This window comes from Camelus dromedarius, chromosome 13, assembly GCF_036321535.1.
Source record: "Camelus dromedarius isolate mCamDro1 chromosome 13, mCamDro1.pat, whole genome shotgun sequence".
NCBI lineage: Eukaryota > Metazoa > Chordata > Mammalia > Artiodactyla > Camelidae > Camelus > Camelus dromedarius.
The window spans coordinates 64182276-64209327 of NC_087448.1; the positions used below are offsets into that span (position 1 = coordinate 64182276).

The 27052-nt window shown below is 40.2% G+C and overlaps 1 protein-coding gene across 1 annotated transcript in view; it reads right to left on the minus strand.

Moving 5' to 3' along the window:
* RXFP2 (relaxin family peptide receptor 2) overlaps positions 1 to 27052 on the minus strand; it is a 39950-nt gene that overhangs the window by 2212 nt on the left and 10686 nt on the right. Inside the window, exons 5-16 of the mRNA XM_064492882.1 lie at positions 26672 to 26743; positions 19519 to 19590; positions 18819 to 18890; positions 17127 to 17198; positions 16022 to 16093; positions 13178 to 13249; positions 11674 to 11745; positions 8320 to 8391; positions 8141 to 8212; positions 5912 to 5983; positions 3043 to 3272; positions 2012 to 2422 (exon numbers count right to left, since the gene is read on the minus strand). Of these exons, the coding sequence (XP_064348952.1) occupies positions 2012 to 2422; positions 3043 to 3272; positions 5912 to 5983; positions 8141 to 8212; positions 8320 to 8391; positions 11674 to 11745; positions 13178 to 13249; positions 16022 to 16093; positions 17127 to 17198; positions 18819 to 18890; positions 19519 to 19590; positions 26672 to 26743 (1361 nt within the window). The remainder of the gene's footprint in view (positions 1 to 2011; positions 2423 to 3042; positions 3273 to 5911; positions 5984 to 8140; positions 8213 to 8319; positions 8392 to 11673; positions 11746 to 13177; positions 13250 to 16021; positions 16094 to 17126; positions 17199 to 18818; positions 18891 to 19518; positions 19591 to 26671; positions 26744 to 27052) is intronic.

The following is a 27052-nucleotide window of genomic DNA, read 5'->3' on the forward strand; positions in this document are numbered from 1 at the left end:
AGCCATATAATAGAACTTCATAAAGTTGGTTTATCTTAGGCCTATGGTCAGAAAGTTTAGTTAAGACTAAAAGAAAGTAACTGTTAAAGATGTTCCTCTGGTGCAAATTTTGAAAACGGACTTACAGAAAGTTTCCGAATGTGTGTTCTGAATGCACCATAGGAACGTGAGATGTTAACAGCAGGAACCTGGGTGAGGGGCATTTCGAGTGTTCTCTAAATCTATTCTAAAATAAAAAATTAATTAGAAGTTGTAGATTATATTTTTAAGCAAAAAGGGGTCTGGACTCCACCTCACAGAGGTAAGCTGTGTATACGTAGATGATGGTGTGTGTGTGTTTCCACGTGCATCACTATTGCTTTATCTATCTGGACCGTATCACAGGTGCTAAATCCTTTTAACTGACTCTCACACCTTAGCTGTAAGATCCAGCCACACCAAACTTCTTTTGCCGTTTATGTGGGCCTGGCCCCTGGCTTTGGGCTTCTAACTCCTGGAACACGACCTCTGCCTTCATTTGGCTACTGCATCCTCATCCTTTGGGCCTTGGTTTGGATTCACTGCTATTGAGATGCCTTCCCTGGTCCTCAGATCCAGGGGCTTCTAGAACATCCTGTATTCCTCCTTCATGGCGTCTTGTCAGTCTGTGATGTGAGGACGTGTTTCCTTGTCTTAATCCTCCTTTCTGGATGCAGGTCTGTGAGGACCACTTGTTTTATCTCCAGCACCCAAAAGAGAGCCCGGCCTCTAGTTGGTGCTTAATAAGTCCTTTCTGGATCAGTGAATGGACTGGAGTGTGTGTGTGTGTGTGTATGTGTACGTGGGTGAGGGAGAGAGGGTCTCCATGAAGTGTACCTACGCCAGAAATGGTTTACAATATTACAGGAGTGACATAGTTGAGAAAAGAGGGCTACCAAACAGGGCTGTATGTGTGGAATATTATGAAAATGGTGCAAATAAAGTGTTCTATTTTCCAGACGAAGAAGAGAAGGAATAGATGGAGAGGAGCTGGGAAAGGGGGTTAGCGACATTTTATGATGGGCTTTCAGTGACTAATACAAACTTGACCTTGGTAGCAGGGAGTTCCTGAAGGTCTCTAAGCAGAGGTACATAGTCCTTTTGGCACTTGGGTAGTTGAACAGATAAACAGAAGAGAGAAGGCCCCAGAGGCCAGAAGACCTGTAACGGCTAACGTAAGAATTCAGGGTGGAGGTTGAAAGATTTTAAACAAAGGTGATAGCAGTAGGTAGAGACTGGAAGAAAGACAGCATGTTCTGAGGGAAGAACATTTGATAAAAAAGACAGGATGACAGAGATTACAAACCCCTTGGATGAGGGGAAAAGATGAGAAGGGGGAATTGAAAATTCTGCCCTAGTTAAAGAGAGGACACGAGAATGGCCTTGCTTATACCTATTAGACATAGAAAAGTTTTTAACCTTAAAGGGCTAAACTTCTCACGCATTCGTGATAGAGAAGGTAGGGTTTTCTTTTCAAAAAAATTTGGGAGAATTAAGAAAACTGAGAAGCAAAGAGTTTAATTGGGCAGCCTTCCTTTGCTGACTTTAGAACTGCATTTACAAAAGGCAGTAAACCTTCCTGGTTCAGGTAACCTCCTGCTAGTGAGTTTCCACAATTTTATTATTATTATTTATTTAGCTCATATCTAGATTTAAAAAAAATGAGTTTAAATAACTTGGTAGAGTGACAAGACAAGGCACTGAACTAGAATTCCTCCAGCTGAAAGTCACTGTGTGTGAAATCAAAGGGTCTCACAGGTAATTAAAAGACCATCCAGAGATCCTGACAATGTGTTTTTGTTTTCCACATTAACTCTCCATAATAAAAAGTTTAATAAAACTCCTATAAATACACAACAAGAATTTTTCCCTTAAAAAGGACACGGTCTTAACTATCTGTTTACTTTCTGAAATGGACAAATATGGCTTTACTGAAATTTATGGTATTTCTACCAAAATGACGTTAGTCCAGGAAATGAGAAATATAATTTACCTAGGAAAATTCCAAGAGAATACCATTTGCTTCCAGTATCTTCTGTTTGGTCGTCATAAAGTGGGAAACATACTCCATTTTTTCCATAGAAGTTTCCAAAATAATCCTCCTTCCAAAATGGAATCACTGCTATTAAAAATCCCACAATCCAGATGCAAACAAGGATGACCAAAGTCTGCCATTTTCTAGGACGAATGTTACTGAAGGGAAAGACAACGGCCAGGAACTTCTCCAAAGTCAAGTACGTCAGCAATAGGACAGAGACTTCGCTGGACAGCATGGCCAGGAAGCCCAGGAGGTGGCACTGTAAACTCTCCATCCACAGCAACGCATACTTCTGATAATGCCCGCGGTATTTCAGATCGAAAAAGCCGATGAAGAACAAATAAACACCCATCAGGCAGTCTGCACCTGTTGAGAATCACACGGTGTATGTTGGTAGTTCCCAGCATCTCTGTCTTAGTTTTCTGATTAGGTCTAGTTCCTTCATCTTGTATCAACTGAACTAACGTAAACACCTGCAACAGTACCTAGAAGCCAACGGACTTCAAAAAGTACACTACTTCTGAAGTGCCACATGCATTTTTGTTTTACAATTTTGAAAAAATGTTGGTGGGGGGGTAATTTGCTGGGGGTGGAGCGACTAGCTTTTAAGTGGTAAACAAATATGACTTACATAGCTAATAGAGTAATTTTCTGGGCATGAGGAACATGGATGTTATTGAGATTGAAGGTTAAACAAAGCTTAGTTTTGTAACTCACAACATGTCCTCTTTAACCCATCCCTTGACTCATCGGTTCCCTGTTACCTCATTTCCAAGACATAACCCCTAGGGGTGGCTACCAGGTCACCGCAAACTCATGCAATCCAGAACAGAGCAGCCATAGAGAAAAATAGGACCTTCATATTTAGAAAAAAAACGCCCAGCATATAGAGTTCATATTAAATATCATTTGTTGAGGATGAATATAATTGAGAGCACAGCTTACAGAAGAGATCCGAAATCTATTTAGATAGGAAACATACTTACAACAAAGGATTTTGATGGACGTAGCGTGAGTCGTGTTTTCAGCTTTAATGAAAGATCTCATGCCAATGACAAAAAGATTTCCAAAGCAGGTTATGAAAGCAATAACCCAGACAAATATTCTGAGGATATCACTAGCCAAGAGGTCCTCAAGTGAAGAAACGCCGTCAGTCAAGGGCCTACATATTCGGACATGGGGAGCATAGGAGCAGTATCGAAAGGTTTTGAAATAACTAAAGTCAAAGGGAAAACAAGAGTCACTTTACAGCAATGACGCGGAAAGAGCAGCTGTGTTAGATACGGCTTCACTGGGCTTGGGTATTTTTATTTAGTAGTGATTATGTAATTACAGAGTTCCTCCTTAAGTGTGATGTTGCTCTAGGCAGTGTTCTTCTGTTAAAGGTGAGCAACTGGAGGGCACAGGAATCTGTGGCTTGCTTGGGGTGAGTCCAGGGAGGACGCAAGAATGGGACATCCCTAGGGCTCCATCTTCCCCGTTACACTGGTGATTTCCTAGCGTACTATAGAAAGCAAACTGTCATTGTTAAACTGACCTTTAGTAAACATTCAGGGACTTGGGTTTGGGCTGTCAGGGACCTGCGGTAGCTCGCTAAAAACATCTCTGTCTTGTACTTAGTTTTAAGTATATTCACTTAAAACTAGCCTTCTTTTCCTTGATACTGGCAGATGGGAGGATCTCTGAGACTAGGAAAGTTCAGTCTCATTGGAGTGTGGAGGAGAAAGCAGCTGCCTCAAACTCAGATTCCTTAACAGGGTCTGGAAGGACTTAAACAATTTCTAGAGGAAAATACAGGCTTGTCTGTGATCAACGTGTTTGTGACCTAGGTGTGTGGAATCTTGAAGAGTTTGAATTGGGGGAGGTCATTTGGTTTACTGCCATTCTCCAAATCTGTATATTTTGGGGTTTTCTCCCATTAACACTCATTCTATTTTTGTATTCATTTATCATCACTTTTAGTTCTTTTCTCCTCATCTAATCTTTTTTTTTTTCTTTTTTGTCCTCTGCCCATTCAGTTGCTAGACTAGCAAGTTAAACAAAGCTTAATCTGCCCCAGCTCAGAGGCGTCCCATGATTGGACCCCTGGCTCCCCTGGGCCGCCTCACACCTTCCCTTCATCGCTCACTCCGCCCAGACACGTGGGCTTCCTTCCAGTCCTCACACGAGCCAGGCTCAGGCCCCTCTCAGTGCGGAGCTCTTGCTTTTCCCTCCGCCTGGAAGAATCTCCTCCCAGGATTGCCAGGGCTGCTGTCTCCCTCCATGCAGGTCTGCTTGAATGTCATGTCCCTGACTTTTGTGTGAACCATCTCCAGCCTCCCTCCACCTCTTCTTTCCTTCCCAGCATTTCGTAACGATTTATCTGTTCACTGGCTTACTTTCTGATTCCCAAAGCTGAACAGGAGCTCTATGGAGCAGATCCTTCTCTCTCCTGTCCACCCCTGTGTCCCCAGACCTAAAACAGTGCCTGGCACATGGTTGTACTCAACAAATACTTGCTAGGTGAGCAAACAAATGATGTGGGCTCTAGTGTGGGGCATGTCAGGTGGAGATGTTGGAAGGTGTCCCTGCCCCGGAGGAGCCTACAGTCTAGCTTCCTGATGTCATCTATCCAATTAAAGGGGCCTGACATATAATTCTCTGGTTTTCGTCTCCTTTCCTTGGGTCCCTGGCACACACTGGACTCGACCTCTTGCTTCCTTCAGGATTCCATCATGTCCACTGTCTTCAGATAGAGCCAGCCAGGGTCTCTCTGTGGGCCAACCTCTCCTCCCACTGTGACCTGGGAACTGGTTGGCAGGTGGAAGGGATGATGGGGTTATGAGGGTGGAGGTGTTTAATAAATGGTGGGCAAGGAAGATGAAAGAAGAATCACTAGATTACTCAGCAGGGAAGCAACTAAGGTCACACGTTTTCTGTTAATTGTTGGGTCCTTCTTGACCTCAACCTGAGGTTCGTACTTAAAGCAGCAGCATCTCCATCAAGTTCTACAAGGGTTGAATTTCCCTATTCTAAGAAGACCGCGCATTCTGCCTGCACCAAGGAAATGACAGCCTTATTAAATATTTATCTACTGATGCCACAGAAAGAGAAATTATAAAAACCAGGTGGATATGCATCAAATAACTTGCCTTTGGGTAATCACACCTACTTCACAGACATAAACAAAATGTTCTCCCAAAAGAGCACCTTCACACTAACCATTTCAGTCACTTGCTGCACCCAACTTGTAATCTTACATCGAATCCTCCCTATTGTTGTGGATAACAATGGTTAATTTTTGAAATCATGAACACACAGATTACACAGTTGATAAATAAATGATCATGTCATAAACACATATATTAACACAACTTACACAGTGCACTTTAGCCAATAGATTAACGTGACTTATCAAAAACTACTATAAAGATTAATTACCTCCATTTTGCAGTGCACTTAGTAACAGTAACAACACCTGGAATTTATATAGCACTTTTGTTCCTAAGGGCTCAAATCTTAGAGCAGCCAGCTGCTCACTCATGTGAGGTGAATTAATGTTTCCAGGTCTCCTGAGTACCAGTTAGCCAGTGACTTCATCTTGTGTAATATGTGGCATTCTGGTACCCTGATCTCTTATTGGGCCTCGACTGGATAAACAGCGTGTTTCCAGAGAGAAGTGTCATTCATGTCGGCACATCATAATATTGAATTCTATTTGAACAGGGACCAAAGGTGACAAAATTAAAAAGTTCTCAATAAAAGACTTTTCTTGCATATAAACACAATGCAGTGATACATTAGACAATTTACATCAGAACATCTGCGGCATTTCACCATACTGTCTTCTCCATTCTTTCATACATACATACATACACGTAAGAAAGATTCTTCATAGGCTGAAACATTCGTGTGTCTATATTTGGAATCTCTATCCTTTCCAGGTCTCTGGAAAATACACACGATAGGTTTCATGTTTTTAGGGTTTAACTTTTTAATCATTGCATTCTTTATCATATCCTAAAAACCATACTTCAAAATCTTACGTTATAAATTCAAATTAGGATGAAAAGTTTACAATACACTGTCTTAGAAAATTGCCATTTCTGTTCATGACTCCTGTTAAGTTGGAGCTGATTCTGTCACTTCACACACAGAACTACCTTCTGATAAAACACATTCATTCGTTTGATTCAACAATGGCAGTGGTGATTTGTGTGATTATGAGATGGGCTCTGTACTTTGGTTTTATAAACCATGCAGTGTGAGTTAGAAGGTTTCAGACAGGGGCTGATATTTTCAACCCGAGAGCATCACTGAAGCGAGTTTTGTGAGAATCTGGATTTAAATACAGTCCTTCCTCCCTGGTCTGTGTGTCTTTGGGGTGGGGAACCATGGAAGCAGGAGGAGGAGCTCTGGGTCAGGACCAGGGGTTTCTAAGACAACCCTGGGAAGCGTAATCCGTTTCATTCCTCCAGCCCCACAAAGGGTCCTCAGAGGGCAGCAGTGAGAACCCCGAACACTCCTCACTTATCCGGAAGTTTCCTCAAATATAGATTCTTTGAAGACTCTGTAGGGTACATGAATTAAGGGAGTCTGCCATGTTCTCAGAAGACACAGATGGAAAGAGGACAGTCTAAAAAGACAGAAGCCTTTTGCTTTTTTAAGGCTTATTTTGAAAGGCATTTGATTCCCACTCAGTTTCTTTTGGGAAAATCTGAATAAGGATTTCTTGACAAGGTTCTGAGTTTCCCTTCGTCCACCGAGTCCTTTATAGAGGAACCGCCTTGCTCTTTGGCTGGCAGAAGTGAGACTTCAGGAGCAGTTACACTACTGAATCATCAGAGGGGCCCTTCTGCAGGAAACTCTTGAGTCCTTTTTTCAAGGGTTTCTTCTCCCTTCTTTCTTTTGCCCTCTAGCTTCTCCTGAACTGGCGCAGTTTCAGTGTTACATGAATTATGTGATTATTTGATTAATAGTCTATAGGTTTCAAAAGAGCAGAGGCTACAGTATCCTGAGTACCCAAGACAGTGCTATGATTAAGTTAGTGGCCAATAAATGTTTGTGAAATAAATGTGTAGACGAATCTCTAGGGAAAAAAAAAAAAAAGAAAAGAGAAAAGAAATGAAGAAAGAGAAGTATGAAGTAAATAGTTACTACTTTGACTTTTCAGAAGGGCATGATGTGTAATTTGATATTTTAGCTTTCAGAACTCAGTGTATATTGTATGAAGGGAAGAGAGGTCTAACTTACACTTAAGAACAATGTATTATTTATATTTTGGGGGTTTTATATACTAGCTTATTGAGAACAGGAATCAAGTCTTTTTCATCACTGGATGTTCTCTAATATCTATTAAGAGAGAATCAAAATCTTGTATTAGCTTCCAATAGAAAACTATTTAGCAAGAATAAAAGGTGACATTAAGAACTGGTCTTTGGAATTAAACAAAGAAAGGCTTTAGGCTGAGATCAGGTAATGTATTATGCCCTCCGTAGGAAAAGACTCAAACTTCGACCAACAATGGCTATTTATGGGGAAGGAATCCATGAGGTACACAGAATAACTGGCAGAGTTCTTGGCACAAAACCTAGTATGTTTGAAATTTTAAAATACTAAATAACATTAGTTGTCTGAATGTTCATATTTGTGGGATAATTTTTTCTTAACTGATTGAAAAGTAAAAAGCATGCTTTGTAGATTAATATAAAGTAGATTGCTATAGGAAAGGAGGAAGGGAAAAAGTAGGGAAGTCTTACGTAATTGTTTTTTTTTAACCAACTGCTTAGTAACAAAACTATTGCAAATTTAATTCTTTGTGAAAATTGTAAGATGAGCTTTTTCCATATGAATCCAGTTTTCAGAAAGGTGCTATATATAGCTTCAAACACAGAAAGGGTCTTTATACACTGAATGGTAAAAAAATGAGGCTTGTTGTCATTCAGCACAAACTTGACGGTAACGATCATACTCACAAGAGTCTGAGGGTGTATCCTCAAATTAAAAGCCCTCCTGTGTGTAAAATACCCGCTTAAAAATAAATGTGGTTCTAAGTAAAGCACATTCACCAAAATTATAATCAACATACTGTTACGTTTCACTTACAGAGACTGAAGTTGTTTAAGACTTTCAAACTGGTTCTTGTGGAGATACAAAAGAGGGTTGGACGACAGATTCCTTTTGTACCATTAGAAGGGAGGAGGAAAGAAGCATCAGGACGTTATTATTTTGGAAGCTCAAGATACTGCCATTTAAATCTGATGACAGTGGGAAGGAGGACTTACAGTTTCTGTAGAAGCTTCAGGTCTTTGAAAATGTCGGGGGGGAGCTCTGTTATCAGATTGCCAGACAGGTTCCTGTGGATGACAGTGAAAGCCCACAGCAATTACACCAGAAATAAATGACACTCCTCACAACTGTCATCAGCCCATCTGACGTAACAGAAAATACAACCCAATTTTAACCAACCTGATAACTTGTTACACAACAAAGCTGTGTGCGTCAGCCAAATGGATATGTTTTCCATCACTTTCAGACATGTGACATTGTGTTCATCCAGTTCCAGTATGGAATTTCCTCTCAGCCCTCTCCAACACATTCCCAACCCGGCTTCAACATCTACTTCAACTAATTTCCTGTTTTAGGTACTCTTTGTACCTTCCACCATTCGTTGTTTCTGTGATTCCTATTTGATTCATGTATGGGATATCTTATTTACCCAACCACATTATAAGCTTTTTAAAGTCGAAACCTATGCCCTTTACTTATTCTGCATTCAACTAAGATCGTATTGGCCCTACGACATCTGCCCAGATGATCGCAAGTGGGTAAGTTCATATATTTTTAACCTATTTTTATATGGTACTATTTTTTAGAAGAAACTGAGGGTTTAGATCTACATATAATAGAGCTATCCAATCCAGAAAGAATTGTAAGGGAGTTTTTCTACAGAATGTGAAAAAGAGATTTGTTAGGATAAGAAGGAATCAGGAATCTTTAAGAGTCCAAAATATCCTTCTGAGCCAGAGAAGATACTGAAAGTGAAACAGATGTGAAATTGCCTAGAAGTCAAGCAAAAGATCTCATCTCTTTTTTGATGCTTTGGAGCTCCTGATGGACATGTGGGAGTTACAGATAACTAGGACTTAGTTCTTTCTCTAAAGAAGCTTACAATTAAACAACTAGATTATAAAGCAAGAAAAGAATGAAACAACTATTGTTATAGAGGTATGGATAAAAAACAGAGGAAGGAATCATCGAAGTTTGCCTGGGAAGTTAGGAAGTGTTTGAGCAAAGCTTGATGATTTTTATAGGTGGAGTCAAACAAGAGCAGCTTTTCAGGTGAGGGTTAAGCAGGACCAGAGGAAAACGCTTGGAAGTCAATGACATCTTCCGAAGTCAGCAAGCGGTCCCACATGGCTGGAGGGTAGAAAGGATGGGGAGACACAGAGGAGGTAAGCCTGGAAAAGAGCATGGAGACAAAATGGGAGGGCCAGGAATACATTCCAAGGCAGTGTTTCCCAGAGTATGGCTCAGGCATCAGAATAAAGAGATAAAAAGAGGTGCCCCCTCCAGAACTATCACATCCGAATTTCTGGGAGGGAGGCTGGTAACATGTATTTAAAGCCAGCATCCCCTGTGATTCTTCTGATCATTAACATTTGAGAACTATGTCAAGGACTTTGCTACAAGGCAGGCAACAAGGAGGGAGGACGGTGGCAAAATGTGCTCTGGGTTATGGGATGACAATTCTGTCAGAAGAAGGAAAGATAAGATGAAAAGTCAAAGAGTCAGAGGAGAGTCCTGGTGGGAGACTGTGACCCTGGACCAGGTTAGAGCTGATGAGGGTATAAGGAGGCACTAGCAGGGCTTACAGTCTGATAGGACATCAAGTGTGAAGAGAGGCAGAAGGAAAGGGCAGAGTCTTCCAGCCAGGCTGCCGGCAAGCGTGCCGATACCACGATGCAGGCAAGTCTGGGGAAGAAACTGGATCACCTGTAAATTAATTTTAACAGATTGTTTCTGAGGGGCTGTCATGACATCCATGCATAGACAGTCTGCCAGATGGGAAGGCTGAGCCGGTGCTCCAGATGCCAGGAGCATACATGGGTCATGGAGCAGAAGGAAAGCCACAAGTGTGCACAGGCCAGAGGGAGCGTGACAACAGAGCAAAAGAATGACAGTCTTGCACATGGTACACCTGGAAAACATCCTGCAAAGTGTTGCCTTGAAAAATAAAGTACAGTCTTTTGCATAGAAACATCCTCGGTGGCCTTACGTAAGTGTGCTTATTCCTCTGCAGGAAGGGTTTGTGGCCGTAAGGGCGCAGTAAAATTATCTAACGCTTTTGTAAACTCAAGAACTATAAATGCCTTTGTTCAAGCTAATTCTATTAAGTTCTGAATTTCTTCCGTCGTACTGACGCTATCGAGGTTGCAGTGAATTGGTGGTAGTCTTTAGAAAAGTAAGCTAGTATCTTAACTAGGCTCTTCTTTTTGGTGGGTGGTGGCTTTGCCTAAGTGTAGGAAAACGTTTAGAGTGTGGATTCTATACCACTGTTTCCTTAAGTTTTTATAAAAACACACTCCTTTTTGTCCTGGCTGCTCCTCCATTCCACCTCTTAACCCAAATCCATATCCATCCTCCAAGGTCTGATCAGGAATGCCCCTGTGAGCAAAGAGTGAGCTCTTCTGAGTGAGCTTCCTTTAATTTTTTTTTTGCCATAAAATGATAATAGTTTAGTTCTAATGCAGTGCTTTGCATATTGTAGGCGCTTACTAAATATTTGTGGATTTGTTTTATGATAGTCATTAGATTGAATAATCTTTATTATTCTTGAATTGTTTTTCAAATTACTCTTACTGAGTTACTTTTCTCAGTCCCTTCTGGATTTCAAAGCAAGGTATAAAGAGTGGGAGAGAAGGTGATTAAGAAATTAATTTCCACTTTTAGACTTCAGATCAGAAGGGGTTCTCTGCCCTAATCACCAGTATTTGTAATGCAACAGACAATTTTAAATTCCAATGATATACACAATGTGGGTAGTGAGCAATGAATTAATAGTAAGACAGATGCTTTTCAAAAGGCTTAGGTCTACAAAATATGTATTTGAATAAAAAAAGTACATGAGCTCCCTGAATATTTTCAATAAGCCTAATCCTCTTTCTAGACATTTGTATTTGCTTCATCTGCTCTAGAAATATAATTTCTCAAGCGATAATAAGTATCTTCATTCCTTTGTTCAGTTATAATTATTATTATATTATTTTAATCAGTCAGTTTTTCATTCAGCAAGCATTCATTGAGAATTAATTGTACTCCAGCCATTAGAGACAAGGATCCCTGAGTTTAAGAGCTATGGAAAACTCATTTTCTCCCAAACACACACACATATATGTATATACATGAAATCACCCAAAGAAAATAGGCAGGGAAATTAGAGGAGGCTAAATCCATATTAAGCCCACTGTCTGATTTTAATTTGCTTTTGGGATAATGTTGGTTTTCTTAATTGATTTTGGATATCCAGTAGTCTACAGGATTTTGATTGCTACTAGTGGAAAAGCAGTCTCACTAGTCATTCAAATTTATAATCTTGAAGAAGCAATCATATTTTCCTAGTAGACAATGCTACTTACAGTTCTCCTAAATTTTTTAATGAAGAAAATGTCTTCTCTGGAACAAAATCAATTTGATTTCTAGGCAGAAACCTGTAAGACATGGTGAGAGTCAGCACTGTTGGTTTGTGTCTGCTGTAATAATCAGTTCTCATTAGGAGATGCCATTGAGCTGGGTGTAACCTAATACGCCTCCTTTGAAGTCTTAAAGCAAGACCTGTTCTGGTGTGGAAAACAAGGCAGGAGTTTCTCACCAAGGACGTATCCACATGCTCTTCGGGACAGGCTGCCCTAAGGAACTTGAAATGCTGAGCGTGGGCTATAGGACTGCACTTGGTTTGGATTCTGATTATTTTAGGAAGTGTTTTTTCCCAATAAACACACATGTAATATCAAATTTGGACCCTGCTAATAATTCTCAGAGAAAGCTTCAAGAGGATCTTTGCGTAAGGCACGTTCCTTACGAGAAGGCCAGAAAGAGCAAAGCCTGAACCAACCCCTTTGAGCCACAAACAAATTTTAAATTTGTTTGGTGGGGCAGTGGTTTTACATTTCCTTTGTCTAGAAATGGAATCCCCCAAAACAAACGGCAGAAAAGAGGGGGTCGGCAGCTAACTGCCTTACAGAGGTGTTAACAAATGAGATAATGAGTATGGAAGCGATTCAAAAGCTACATGGAGCTATAAAATAGAAGATGTCCATGTCATTACTGTTTAGTTTTCCGGTGTTCTCTCTCATAATCTATGAGGGGAAGAATAAATTCTTCACGTCTCCTATGTGGGATAGCCTCTTTTCTCATTAAATGTGCTAATCTTCAATCTGATTGATAAATTTGCAAACTGGCAGTAGCCTTTATTGCTTAGTTTGTTGGAGAAAATTGGTTAGACTACTTCAAACGGATATACCCTAAATTTTCTTTTCCAATCACCCATCCAATCAACAAAATCTTTGTTAGTTTACTAAGTACTTACTATATATGGAGAACTATGATTAAAACTAAAGCAAATTCTTTTGTTTTTAAGTTTACCAGCGCAAATGTGCCAATTAACTAATCCATCTGCCTTCCTACCCCCATAAAAAAACATAATCGGCAATCAAAATCACCAGTCTTTGGCCAATCTGAATACATTTGAGGTTCTTCCCTTCGGAATAATTTTTTTTTCTTTACCGAGAGAAGCATCAAGTGTTAAGTGTCACTGGCAGGAACAACTGATGATCGTACAGCTAACCACTTTCACGTACGTTTCCTCACTTCCTCGGAGCATGGGGTTAGCTATCAGCCCAGCTGAGAGAGTGCACAGGAGTGATGACTGCTCTCAGAAAGGAGGAGGCTTAAATGACTGGCAGCTAAACAGAAGGCTTGGCCCCAAAGTCAAGGTCAATAGATCCATGTGTGCATTTTCTAGTACTGCAATTTCAGACCCAGGCTGTAAACAAAACGTACTTTAAAACCTCTCAATGTTTTCTTTTGATTCCCAGAGCTACTGGGTTTCCCCTCATTTACTGAATTCTGTTGTATACTTACAGCACTGTGAGTGAATTGCAAAACTGAAAGGTGGAATTTGTAAGGTATTTTATTCCATTGCCTTCCAAATCCCTAAAAGGAAGAAAAAATAGTTTTAATGTTTTTGCACAAATCATACGTCTAGAGGCACTTTTTGGTGATATGACAGTTCTGAACTTTATTTTTCCTTCATTCCAATTTTTATGCTTTCCTCTGAATTATCGCAGGGTCCGTGTTATTAATATCATGCTTCTTTCCCCTTCCAATTAATATTAGAACTTAATAAAACTGAGGGAAAGGGAAGTCCACCATTTAGTGAATGTCTGTGATGGATACCACGCTATTAAATATCATAACATTGCCACTGTAACAGTGGTAACTACTGATTATTGGGTTTTTACAGTGTCAGGTACTATTCTGAGCGCGTAACATACACTCTTGCGAAGTTGGATTTATTACCAACCCCCACCATTTAATATAAGAAGAATCAGAGGATCTTGGAAATTCACTTTTCTTCTGATCACACAGCTGTTAACTGGCAGAGCTGACCTTCTAACCCAGATCTGTCTGAATCTAACGTCTAGACACTTGACCATGGCATCGTAGATCGTTATATGCTCACATGCCCCCAAGATCGGGTAGACATTTGTGTCTCTATTTTGCAGAAGGAGAAATTCAGCCCAAATTACCTTTCAAATACTGGACACCAGAGTCAGGATATGAGTCCCAAGCTCTGTGATAGAAGGTGCCTGCTCTTTCTACCTCCCTCAGTGATGCAGGTGCTGAGTGCAGGGCTGCTCCAAGGGTGCCTGGAACCAGGCCTCAGCATCACCTGGGAACTTGTTAAAACGCAAATTCCCAGGCTCCTCCCCAGACCCACTGAATCAGAAACTCTAGGCCTGAGGTCCAACCATCTGTCTTAAGTCCTCACATTGTTTGTGATAAATGCTGACGTTCGAGAAGCACCGGTAGAGAGATTGGATTCTGCCAGGTGGACCTTATGACAGCAGCATCCCACATACTCAGGGAACAGCCTTGGGAACACTCTGACATGACCGCTCCCAGCAGCATCAAGGATGAGAGGGTCGACTCTTCTGCCAAGTCTCCTAACTTCTTTTTACGGTCAGCTTCTTACTGTCTCCTCCGTGTATGACAATAGCTGTTTTGCTGCCTCTGAACCTTTCTCACATTCACACTAAAATCACCAATCCCTTTGTCACTGCCCTTAAAATCTGATTTTAAAGCCATCTTGGAGGTCTGGTAGGAACTCAATTTTTTTTTCACTCTTAAAATACAGCCTTGATTACAGAACTGCACTCTCTTGAAAGTCTAAATGTTGTTAAATAGGATGGGGAAATGCTTTTACATCTCATAAGCACACAACTTTGGAGCAGTGAGCAACAAACAGTCCTATTTGATAGCAAGTAAGGAAGGAGAAGCATGGCCGAGGCAGGTTTTTTTCTGCCTTTAAACTGGGGCAGTTCAGGTCTGACCTCTCAGCTCTCATTTGTGATCAGGCAACCTTGCTAATTATGTATTTTCATTGGGTGTCTGTTTTCCCCCAGTGTCTGTGGAAGACTAGAGTGAAAATGAGTGTCCTCGGAACCCAGGGTTTCGACGCTGCTTCCTGGTCTCCTTTTTGTTGCTGATGCCCATGGGGATGGGGTGGGGGCAGGATGGGATCCTGGTCTTTTTTCTGTTCATTTTACTCTTTCTTGTTGGTTTCCCATTGTGAGGATGTACTTGTTCAGTTTCTAAGTATTTTTCACTTGTTCATAATGAGTTTTATTTGCATGTTTTTCAGATCATCATTTTCATTTTTAACATTCGGCACATTTACATGAGACCCCAATTGCCTTAAGAGCCTTTTGATAACAGGTATATAAATAATTTTTTTAAGTCAGCAAATATACACAAGGTCACCTCGTAGTGTTGTCACAAGTAATTCTGAGGCTAGCTCAGAGAGGATCAAAAGCTGAGGTACTAAAGTTTCTTCAGATCATGATTATTAAGTCCCCCAATTTGACAATAAGGAGAGTTCTGGGGGGCAGGGTAAATCAGCATTTCCACGGGGCGGGAAATGACTGCCAGTCCTGCCTGTCTCACGAGATTGTGAAGATGAACACGGCAGAGTGGCAACTTAAGCCACAGTGTAACTTAAACGAAGGCTTTAAACATGTACCGGCTCAAAGCTAACAAGGAGTGGAAGAGGTTTAGCACGTTCATTTCACAAAGTTTTGCTGAGCACTATTATGTGCTGATCGTTGCGCTGACGCTGGGGATAAAATCACAGAATCTACCAAGTGGTAGAGGACAGATGGGCAAACCGCTGGTTCTGTGATGATGGTGCCCTGAGACAGGGGTGCAGTGTGGAGCGGGGCAGGTGTGCTGGAGGCTGCTCCTGGTGTGATGGGAGCACGAGGCAGCCGCTGAGCCAGTTGGTGTGTCAGGGACAGCTTCCTGAAGGTGATGTTTAAATTGACTTTGGAAGGAAATGTTGGAGTTAACCAAAAGGATAAAGAAGCAAGGCCTTTCAAGATTAAGGAACAGTCTGTGCTCAGGGAACTGACTGCAGGTGCATCTGGAAGGAAGGCATGTGAGGAGAAGGGGCCGGGAAAGAGGCCCCAGGGGAAGGTGGAGGAAGGGATAGAAGATGAGGGGTCTCTGGTGCTAAATGGGAAAGTTTGAACTTTGCCCTCAAACCTGTGGGGATTCTCAAGAGTTTTAAACCAGGAAGTAACATGATCAGACACTGGTTTTAGAAAGAAAAGCACAGATGAGATTCTCATGTGATTGTGAATTAATTTTAGGGCTGGTTTCCTTAATCTGGGCAAATAACAAATAAGCTCCTAAGTGCATACTTACATCCAGTTGAGTCGAGGCATTTGGGCACACATCTGGGTAGGAAGTGCTTCTAAATAGTTATTCACTATTGACCTTTGAACAAAGAAGAGATTAATTAGAAACAAAATCATTTGCCACTTTAAGAATAATATTGTTATCATTTCCAGAATTTGGAAGCTTGCATGCTAAAAATCAATACATTAGGATGAAGTATATAAGCATAACTGCCACTTCAAAACCATCTCTAGATTTGTGTACGGCATGGGTAAGAGAGCAGATGTCAGAGAAACTATGAATGCATACGTGTGACACATAACCTGGAATAAATGTGAAACAGTTTAATTTTATGAGATGAAACAAAAGGATATACTGGGTAATAATTTTGAAGTTCATAGTAATTTTCCTTATAAACTTCAAATTTGCCATCATTTCCAGCATCATACATCTAAAGTTTCATCTTAAGGGAAACATTAATCATTTACAATATTAAAAGGCCACATTAGAAACTGCATGAAATCTAAGAAGTGATAGAAGGGGGCATTTGGGAGGAAAACAACTCATGAGCATGTTAAGCTGCACAATTAACGTATGATATTGTGGTCCCTTTTCGTAAACGGAAAAATAACGATGCTATATGATCAACTGTAAGGGAACATTAATAATCCCCTGCTGACAAATCATCTCAGGGTATTAACAGACAGTGAAAATGTAATTGGGAGAAAAGCTCAGTTGATAAAGGCAAAGATTTTGGAATTTTTAGTGACTCTTGCTGGGTAAAGGCACATTTTCCTTTGTTAAAAGTATAGTCGGATGTGAGCTCCTGGGAGAATCTAACAGATTTAAATAAAAACGAATACTATCTTTGGTCAACCACTGCAAGTAAAAACATGCCTTAGGACTAAAGGGAATTAAAAGAGATCAAAAGGAAATGAACTGGTAGGCTTAAAAATATACCATGAGCCACCAGCAGGACGTCGCAACAGTAATTGTGGCTTGAAATACAGAAGAATTTCTGGCTAATGGAAATTTTAGGGGGCTTGATTTTCTTAAATCTCTTTTTAAAAGCTAGCTTTAGATGTCATTGCAATTTATAGACGGATGGATTGAAAGGTAGATGAATACTTACAGGAAGAACAAGGAATTTAATCCAGTAAACAACTGCTGTGAAATTCTGGTTATGGGATTGTCATCTAGAATTCTGACAAAACATATCACAAACATTTCCAACGTTAGAGACATTTGTGAAATAAAACAGGAAGAAATAACGTGACGATCCTGCCTCCCCCTGACACCTGCCCTCCTCCTTCCTGTCCGTCCACACTTGGCTCAGGTCTCTTCCCAGAGAGTTTTTCCTTCACCCTGTGGTTGGAGCAGCACTTTCCTCCAAATCCCCACAACCCTCATCTCAGCACTTGTCAAATCCATCCTGATGGTCTTCTCCCCCTGCATCCACCTCCTGTGGGACTTAAGGTCCTTCACCTCTGGATACCTGGGTCCAGACAAGCTGCTCTTATTTATTGGCTGAATATGAGCTTCATAAATGCTTTGACCTACTGATTGAATGAAGAATAAATGAAAAAAAAATTCTTAGGAAATCACAAGTGGTTCCTTGGTCTCATGGTGTTTAAATGATGTATTTTGTGAGGTCTATGCAAAACAAACAAAACAAACAAACAAAAATCTCATTAGGAGCTTTGAGGGTGAAAGGGTGAAAAGATTTACAAATTCAAATCACTGTTTTTAACTCTATATGGTATTTTCTTAGAAAAAAATAGATAAGGAGAAATATGCTTTCTTTTCTCTTGTTGCCTTTGAAACCAGGCCCCATTCCCTTGAACTCTCAGAGGGACCTGAGGGTAGGATTTGGAGAAGGGAGCCATACTGAGCACCTACTATGTGCCAGGCATTGTGCATGTGGCACTTTATCTATGTTATGTGATTTAATTCTCATAACATCTCTCTTAGAAAAAGGAATTATGATTATAGTTTAAAGATGAAGAAAAAGAGGCCTAAGAAGATTAAGAAAATTGCCTGGAGCACGAAGCTGGGGGCCATGGCATACACAAAGATGGGGATGAAGCTGCAATCGCGGCTTTTCCCACTCGACCGGGCTGCCCTACAGAGCACAGGAAGGTGGACACAGCCTTCTGAGGGCCCTGTGTTCATTTTTCCTGATGAAAACATGGACTTCTGTTCTGACACCACTTGGGATAGAAGTGATGGCTTAGCCTGGAAAGTGCTGAAACACCACAATCTACCATATTTGCAGACTTTTCTATGACTTCTCTGGAAATCAAAAAAGTCCGTAACCTTTTTGCTTTCTAGGTCAGTGATTTTCACCAGAGGGCACTTTTCCCCTCAAGGGACATCTGGGACTGTCTGGAGAAACTGTTGGTTGTCACAACTCTGGGAGTGAGTACCATCTAGTGGGGTAGAGGCCACAGATGGCGCAAAACATCCTAAAATGCTCAGGGCACACCCCCTTCACCCCAATCAGAGAATTATCTGGGCCAAAATGCCAACGGAGCTGGGTTGAGAAGTTCTGCTACAGGTAAACCCTGGATGCACGGCTGACTTCGCTAGCCCACTGCTGGGCTCAGAAGGCCACCTGGAAGAGCATGGCACTGATCTCTCTTTGCACGACTACCATTTGCTCTGCCATGATCTGAGCTGCTTGAACACAGTGCTCCAGATGATGTGACAAGCAGAAAAATACGTGTAGGAAACAGCACACATAAATAAATGGAAACCGTGAGCCTCGATGAGTATCATTGGGACTGTGAACCTTCACGAGGGGAGGAAAAACTAGAATACTCACAGCCACGTTAGCTGATGTAAGTCTCTGAATACTCCAGGTCTGAGAGCGGTAATGCAGTTGTGGTTGAGATATCTACAAATAGCATGGGTGAGTAAATTAGGCAAACTTAATACTCCATTTCAGTCACATGTAATTAGAATATGAGCCACTGATGATGGTGGAAGTATGGACATCTGTCTCCAAAAGCACTCTGCTGGATGAGCAGAGCAGGGACATCAAGAAACAGTCAGGAGATACAGAGAACCACCAGCCTCAGGGACAAACAGCAGGGCCGTGACCAGGAAAGTGGCCAAAAATAATGTATTGGGATATTACATTAGGTCAGAGTGTAAGAGTAGAACAAACATGCGAGGTGATTTTGGCTTCTGTCTTTTTGGTCACCTCCTTGGTAGACTAATGTTTTAAGAAAGTATATAGGGAAGTTAGCAAGGGTTAGAAAAAAAGAAGATGCTAAAATATTGTGGAAATGACCCAAACTTGAGAAGACAAGGTTAAAGACAGCCTTTATATCTGTCTTCTGGTAAAACTGGGAATTTGGTTTTTTTAGTAATTCTTTCAGTGTAATAATTAATCTGAGTACTTTGTGAAAACCTATTTCTCCACATCCAAGTCAAAGTCAAGCCTTTAAAAAGTACTATTCTCCCCTTTTAACCTTTACTTAAAATTGTACTCATAATAGAATTATTAAAAAGTTACTCACAGTATTTGCAGATTATGTAATCCAAAAAATGCTTTCCTGGATATATGTCTAATACAATTATGCTGAAGGAATCTGGTAGGAATAAGGTAGAAGAGTCATGTGATTGCAGTTCATCTACTTTGTTAGGTTGCTAAATGTGCTCTCCACTTTCTTCACCTAAAGACAGTTTGTGAAACTGGCTCATAAAGTCCCACATCCTATTCTCGTGTTGGGAGGTAGAAGCATTGCCAATGAGAGACAACTGTGAACCTAGTCAGTGCCTGCTGCCCTTGCAGCACCTGTGCAAAGGGATCGGGGCATCTCTGACTTGTGCCCCTGACGTCCGGGGTGCTGTGTTTGAGGAGGGGACTAGTCATGTCTCTGGCCACCTTCCAGCTCTGACCTGCAGGCGTTGCTCACCATGTGAGACTAGCCAGGCTCTCACTGCTGAGCTGTCTCACTCTTTCAGTCTAGAGTTCCACCTTTAACTCCTCATTTCTTTCCATTCTATTCCCATGAAAAAAAAGGGAGAGGGCAAGTCTTACTCTGCTCTGCTTCAACATGCAGAGGGAGAAGCACACAGTGAGTCACAGAGGTGCTCAAGGTCACAAATGGCATCAGTGGTGAGCTGGGGCCAGAGCATCAGCTTCGGCTCACAGGGCCGTGGCGTGCTTAACCTCTGGAGCAGTCTTGCAATATCGTACTGATGCGGTAAGAGAACTTTCAGGAGTATCTAAGTAAATAATTTCCATTTCCTATCCTCATTATACAATAGGAGATTAGCCCTGAATTGATACTTTCTAAAGGCCTTTAGACAGGAAATCGTCACACTATGAACAGTAACTAATGCCTGCATCGTCTTCTGAATGGCTCCCCTCTTATTTTGATTTGGTTTGGTTCCTAAAATACTCTACAACACTTCCTTACTGTGATGATACTTCCCTGCAAAACTGTTGGTAGACCTTTGCTTGTTCAGCACCTGGCTGTACTCTTGAGTTTTGTTATTACCACGGTCATTCCCGAGCAAAGCTTCCCAGCCTTTGAGTCATGAATGCCTTACAGGTGTGTGGGGGGTACTGACGCCCTCAGCCCTCAAGGGGACAAAGTAAAGCCAAGATTCGCTTCCAGTTATTAACAAACCCAGCTCTGAACCGTAAGTATTGAGCAGAGGCTGTCCTTTTCTCTGCGTACCACCATGTGGAAAAGGTGGGTATGACAGAGCACGTGCATTACATCCACAGTGACACACGAAGCAGCAATTTTAATCCTATGAAGTAAATTCGAAACCCAGTTAAGACCCTGTGCCATTCCACCCCGCCCTCCCCCGACCCCTGCACCATTTCTGTGAGGAGATGCTTCACATGGCAGCATAAATTCTGCTGTTGCTTTAAAGTTCTGTTATGGAGAATGAACCAATGCAGATCAACATGTTTTAGCATTTTCAGAGCACTCAGAGTGATGTAATGAAAGTTAACACAGTGAATTATATTACTGTGAATTATAATAGCAAATGAAAATAGAAACAGAATCTAATATTGCAATATAGGTATTTGAAGTTCCTCTTAAATATAAAATTTACTACCTAACTAGTGCTATTTACATTTTATTCAAGACGATTAAGTCAAAATGCAATGCACATTTCACCTCCATGTTGTCAAATTTGAAGAGATGGATGCAGTCACAAATTGTGAATCTGACCTTGTGCTTTTAATCTGCACAACTCACCTGATGTGAACAGTCTATCTGCCTTCACTGACACAAATGAAAACTCCAACTTCTTAAATAATAAACAGCTTCTGGTCTTCAATTTAGTCAGCTTGGTGGCACCCCACAGAGAGCTAGCTTCCCAGGGCCCTCATCTCTGACTCAGGCTGCTGAATTTTAATACTCGATCCTCCAGTATCTGCTTTCTTCTCTGCAGAACAGTGGCTTGGTGAATATAAGGGAAAATTTGGAAACACACAATTTGGCAAGTCATGTCCTCTTTTTATTTGGAACTGAGATATGAGCCCGTTTGGTATACTTTACATTGAATGGCTTTTCTAAGAATAACTTACTGGTTCATGAATTCCTGCTGTTTCAGCTGTCAGGACTTTTCAAGCAGAAACGCCAGGAATTTATGTACCTGAAACTAAAGCAAATAAATGCTTTAATGACATACGTGTTTACAGGCTATTTTTTAATGCAACATTCTGTATTCAAGAGCCAGGCAGACTCCATGAATTACAGTTTGTTGCCAATGATTGCACTGAAGGAGAACCCAGTTTAAGAAGGGATTCCTAATTTATATAAGATTTATGTCACAGTGAGGAGAAGAACTGCTATTGGTTTCCATGGTAGCAGTGATAAAATATTATGGTCAATCTCATAAATTGTATTTTATTTCTCTGAAAGGTCATCTTAAACTGCTTCTTTCCTCCCAGTGTTAGGAAAAAATTTTTAAATGAATAAACTGATCAGTAGATTAGCTGAGTGACATTTATTCATTGGGCAAATAAAATTTTATTTTGACTTTTAAGAATTTATTTTTCTGGATGCCTAAATGACCTCAACTTCACCTTAGTTAAACCACCAAGACTGGAGACTCACTTGACATTAAATTTGGGGATCTCTTAGGATGTATCCCAATACAACTTCAAAATGCATATTAACTTTATTAGCTCAGTATAATCTAACACATATTTGTGCATGTCCTTTCCTTGTTTAAACAGAATAAAGCCCAGATTCTTTAGCCTAGTGTTCGAGGGCCCTATGATCATGATTCAATGACCTCTCCAGCATTTGCTCAGTCATTTCCTGTGGGAACTCTTTTCCTTTAGACAAACTTCCCTGGCACTCTCTTCCCAATATCCTTATGCTTCTCTGTCCTCCCTGGTGAAGATGCTCCCTACCTTCTCTTTATCCCTGTGTCTTATCCTACACATCATCCTTCGACAAATACTCACTGATCCTCATGTCTGTTTCAGCCTATGTGACATTGGTGATATCTATTACTGTGAGAGAACCAGAAGGACCATCCAATTCAGGCGGAGGGTATGATGGTCAGTGAGGAGTTTCTTCAAAATTCAAGGACGAATGTGAAGGGTTCACAAAAATGGAATCATCGTTGAAAGAATGACCTAAGACATGTTCAAAACTCAGACAGGGAAGAATACTGTGGGCAATAGGAATGAATTTCTAGTTGTATTTTAGAAACAAGAAAATGTTAAGGAAAAGCCCAAGCCTCCTGTATGGGACATGTTTTATAATATTGTGAAATAGTAAAAGAAATTCTCAACTCCAATATTGTCCTTGTTTTCTTGGTCAAAGAAGATGGTCTCAGAACTGAAGTGAATAAATAGGATATAGGGTTGTGGCAGTGAAAGCCCGAAATGGTAGAATACGTTAATCAAAATGAGTTAAAGCCCTCTGGTTTGGACAATTTCTCCTGGAAACAGAAGGACACTTAAAATGTAAATACTTCGTTATGACCCATTACTGAGGAATTGGGAGAAAGGAAGGGCAGCTGGAAAATTAAAGATGGCAAATGCAGTTTTGATTTTTCAAAAAGGGAAGAAGTAGATTTCACAAGCTATGTTTGGATGAGCTTTAAGTTGGTTCTGGGTGAGATCGTAGAGCAGGGTATTGCGAGGTTGCTTTGTGAGCACTTCAAAGAGAACATGAACAGGGCAGTTCATGAAAAATGGCATGCCAGACCAGCCTGACTGTCCTCTTTGAAAGACTAATCAGACAAAAGTATGTGGTCGACTTTGCTTATATGTCTACCAGGCATTGATCAAGTGGTTTTGTGATGTTTTTATGGACAAAATAAAGAATACACATTATCTGAAGGATGGTGGTGAAGGATGTGGAAAGAAGACTTGACACTGTTCTCTTTGACACTCTACTCCATGACTTGGGTAAAGATGGTTCATTTTATTTTCAGATGACAGAATGCTGGGAGGAACAGTGAATCTGCTGGATGATCCAAAAAGGTCTTCACAGTCTGGTTAAGAAAAACTGAATCTAACAGGATGAAACTGAAAAGGGACAAATTTAAAGTCCCACAACTCATGGTATATTTATACAATGGAATACTACTCAGCCATAAAAACTAATAAAATAATGCCATTTGCAACAACATGAATGGCCCTGGAGATTGTCATTCTAAGTGAAGTAAGCCAGAAAGAGAAAGAAAAATACCATATGATATCACTTATATGTGGAATCTAAAAAAAAGACAAATGAACTTATTTACAAAATAGAAACAGACTCACAGACATAGAAAACAAACTATTGTTACCAGGGTAAGGGAGTGGGAAGTGATAAATTGGGAGTTCAAGATTTGCAGATACTGACTGGTATATATAAAACAGATAAATAAGTTTATACTGTATAGCACAGGGAACTATATTCAATACCTTGTAGTAGCTTACAGCGAAAAAGAATATATGTATATTCACGTATGACTGAAGCATTGTGCTGTACATCAGAAACTGACACAACATTCGAAACTGACTACACTTCAATTTTAAAAAAGTGAAAAAAAAATGAAGCGTTCCTGAATTTATGAGTTGCTTTAGTATATTTGAATAATGCTTATAAAGAGCTTTGGTTATTTTGAAACCAAAATTTGGTTTCTGGATGTTTTCATCAATGGTAACAATATTCTGAGACTGAACTTCCAGAGGACCATAGTCAAGAGGTTTGGCTTTGAAGTCGAACTCTAATACTTGTCAGCGGACTGACTTTGGACAAACAACCGTTCTTCAAGGGTGGTCTCCTCATCCCTGAAAGGAATCTAATGATGGCTGTCCCACCTCGCAGACTCTGAGGATCAAACTCCACATGAGAATTCCAAATGTTGGAAGCCTTCACTAACTTCAAAAAATGATATATAAATGTAAGAAATTGTGTTTCATCCCCCATGCTGAACCTTGTATACAGTAGACACTAAGTGAATGTTCATTGGTAAGAGTCTTACAATCTTTTGTCTCCGAGTCTCTGGGAGAATCCAATTGCCTAGAAACCATCAAATACCACCTTGCATTGGGAGAACCCCTGCTAAGTGATATTCATGTAATAATGTGATACCTGTGTTTTCTCAAAGTAGAATTAAGCAAAGTAGAAATTTCCAGCTGATCTGGGTAATCTGGGGGAAAAAACAGGAAAAATCAGGGCCTGAATTATCAAAGTTAGTGCTGCCACATTCTTCCTCCAGTGGGCTACCAGATACCAGATACCAAGAGAAATACTGACACAGAGCAAAGCTACGGATCAGAGGTCCAGGAAAGAATTTGGCCTGAGAAGTCTAACTTTAAATCTCCTTGCTTGATGTCCTGGTGATTCCTCTGCCCCCCTGAAGTCAGCTTTCCCCAGATTAGGGGGGAAAAGGTATAGAAGGGAGTTCTGCCTGTGACAGAAGAGTATGTGTTGGTACAGGATTTAATTAGATACTAGAACAATTTCTTTCCTTCTCTAGGTTTCTGGTTATTATAAAATAAACCCTGTATTGGGCATCAGAAGATATATGGTCTAATTCTGGCTCTTCCACAAATTAGTTATAGATCTTAGGTAAGTCATTTAACTGCTGCAGACTTCAGTTATCTTGTAAATAATGAGAAGATTTAATTAGAATTTCATAAGACTTCTATGACTCTAGATAACAGAATTTCAATAGCTACTCTAAAACATGAGTATTTTTCCTTCCTTTCTGCTAGTGCTATTTTATCTTTCTTCCCTTGAGCATTATTCAGGGCATACAAGGACAATTTGATTTATAGAAGGAACATGTTGTGAGTCTAAGAATTTCCAGTAAGAGCAGAAGCAGCATAGGTAAGATTCCTTCTCTAGAGGGGCCTGGAACCCCAAGAGCCAATGCAAAGCTACACCAGAGAGACAAGGACAGCACGCTCCAGGACAGAGCAGAAGGTGTTCACTGCCGGTGGGAGTTACAGAGGCTACAATCAAACCCAGGCATGAGTCTGTAAGTTCACACAGACTCTTCCACACTAATAGACTTCTTCAGTGACTTCCTTCCTTGTATGTGGGAATCTGTGCCTGAATCCATGAGCAGCACAGAATTGTTGAATGCTTTTCAAACCAAATGTTTTTGTCCAGTATCAGCAAAGGACCAGATTATTTTTAGTCCTGGGTTTTAACGTATGTCACACTTCTAGAAACCTCCTCTCCTATTCTGAATGTTAAAGGGCAAAACAGTAAATGATGGTGCCCAAGGTGCCCTCCAGCACTGGCTGGCTAATTTTCTAATCTAATCTAATGGTCATCTTGGCAAGGGTAGAAATTGACCTCTCCATTATCCCAGAGTGACTGGGCTCAGAGGGACTGACACATAGTAACCAAACTCTCTAGAGGCTGAATATTTAATTTCTTTATTTAAATAGGATGTATTCTATTCCACTAACTGGAATGTTCTTATTCCCCATCCAGTGTAACTTCCCAAATACTTTAGTATGAATAATTTAGAAAGTTAATGTAGTCATCATAAGGTTGCTTGGTGAGCAGGGAATCAAAGCAAAGAGAATCTCCATCTTAATAGGGATAGTGTCAAAATAAAGTTGATGAGAGTTATGCTGGAGATGGACAATCTATCCCTGCCTCCCAACAGAGACTATCTCTAAGTATTGTATCTCTCAGACCCTGGTTTTCTTTCTTTGATGATGCTAGAAGCATCTTGACCCTTTGTTTCTCACTCCTGACTGTGTCTTATTTATTAATTTCTTTCCTCAAATATGCTAACATCACTGATTTCACCAAGATCATCAGGGAGACAGTCCATACCCTACCATTAAGTGTTTTAAATGACCTGATGGTTCTTGACTATGTAAACACTCTTCTTCCAAGTTAAAGAGTGCATCTAGTGTCTCTGAATCTGCAATGTCATTTTCCAAATGATCTGGAGTAAAAGCTTGGAACTATGAATTACTGAGATGCTCAATCTCAGCTCCAATTTAACTGTCTAAAAAAAAAAGTTTAAATAAAATCCGTTTAGTTATTTTAAATTACTAAATGGAAAGAAAGCATGCTTTTCAGTGCTTTATTGTCTAATCTTAATTACATTAAAAATAAATTTAATGATAAAGATAATAAACATATTTCATTTTACTTTTAGGATGGAAACATCTTAAAACATCTCATTGATTTTCACATAAAAACACTATTAATAGCTACTTACATCATTTTAAGTTCTGTGTATTTGATGAAAACTTTATCTGAAAGACTGTGAATATTGTTTTTCTTAAGAGACCTAAAATAACATGTAAAGAAGACTTTATTATGGATTTTATGACCAACCAAACTCTTCCCCAGAAGCTGCATGCATGAGAATACTTGATGATATTCCATACTACTTAACAGACATTTGAAAATGCCCATAATAAATGAAAACAATTATGTGAGAATGAAAAGTCCATAAGGTAAAAATTCAAGCAGTTTGCAAATATTTGACGAGGTTAGCCAGTTAGCATAATAGACTAGACCATCTATGGTCATTTAACCTTTTCTTTTGTTCTCTAGATAATTAAACAAAACACAACCAAAAAAAATCCAAAAAACA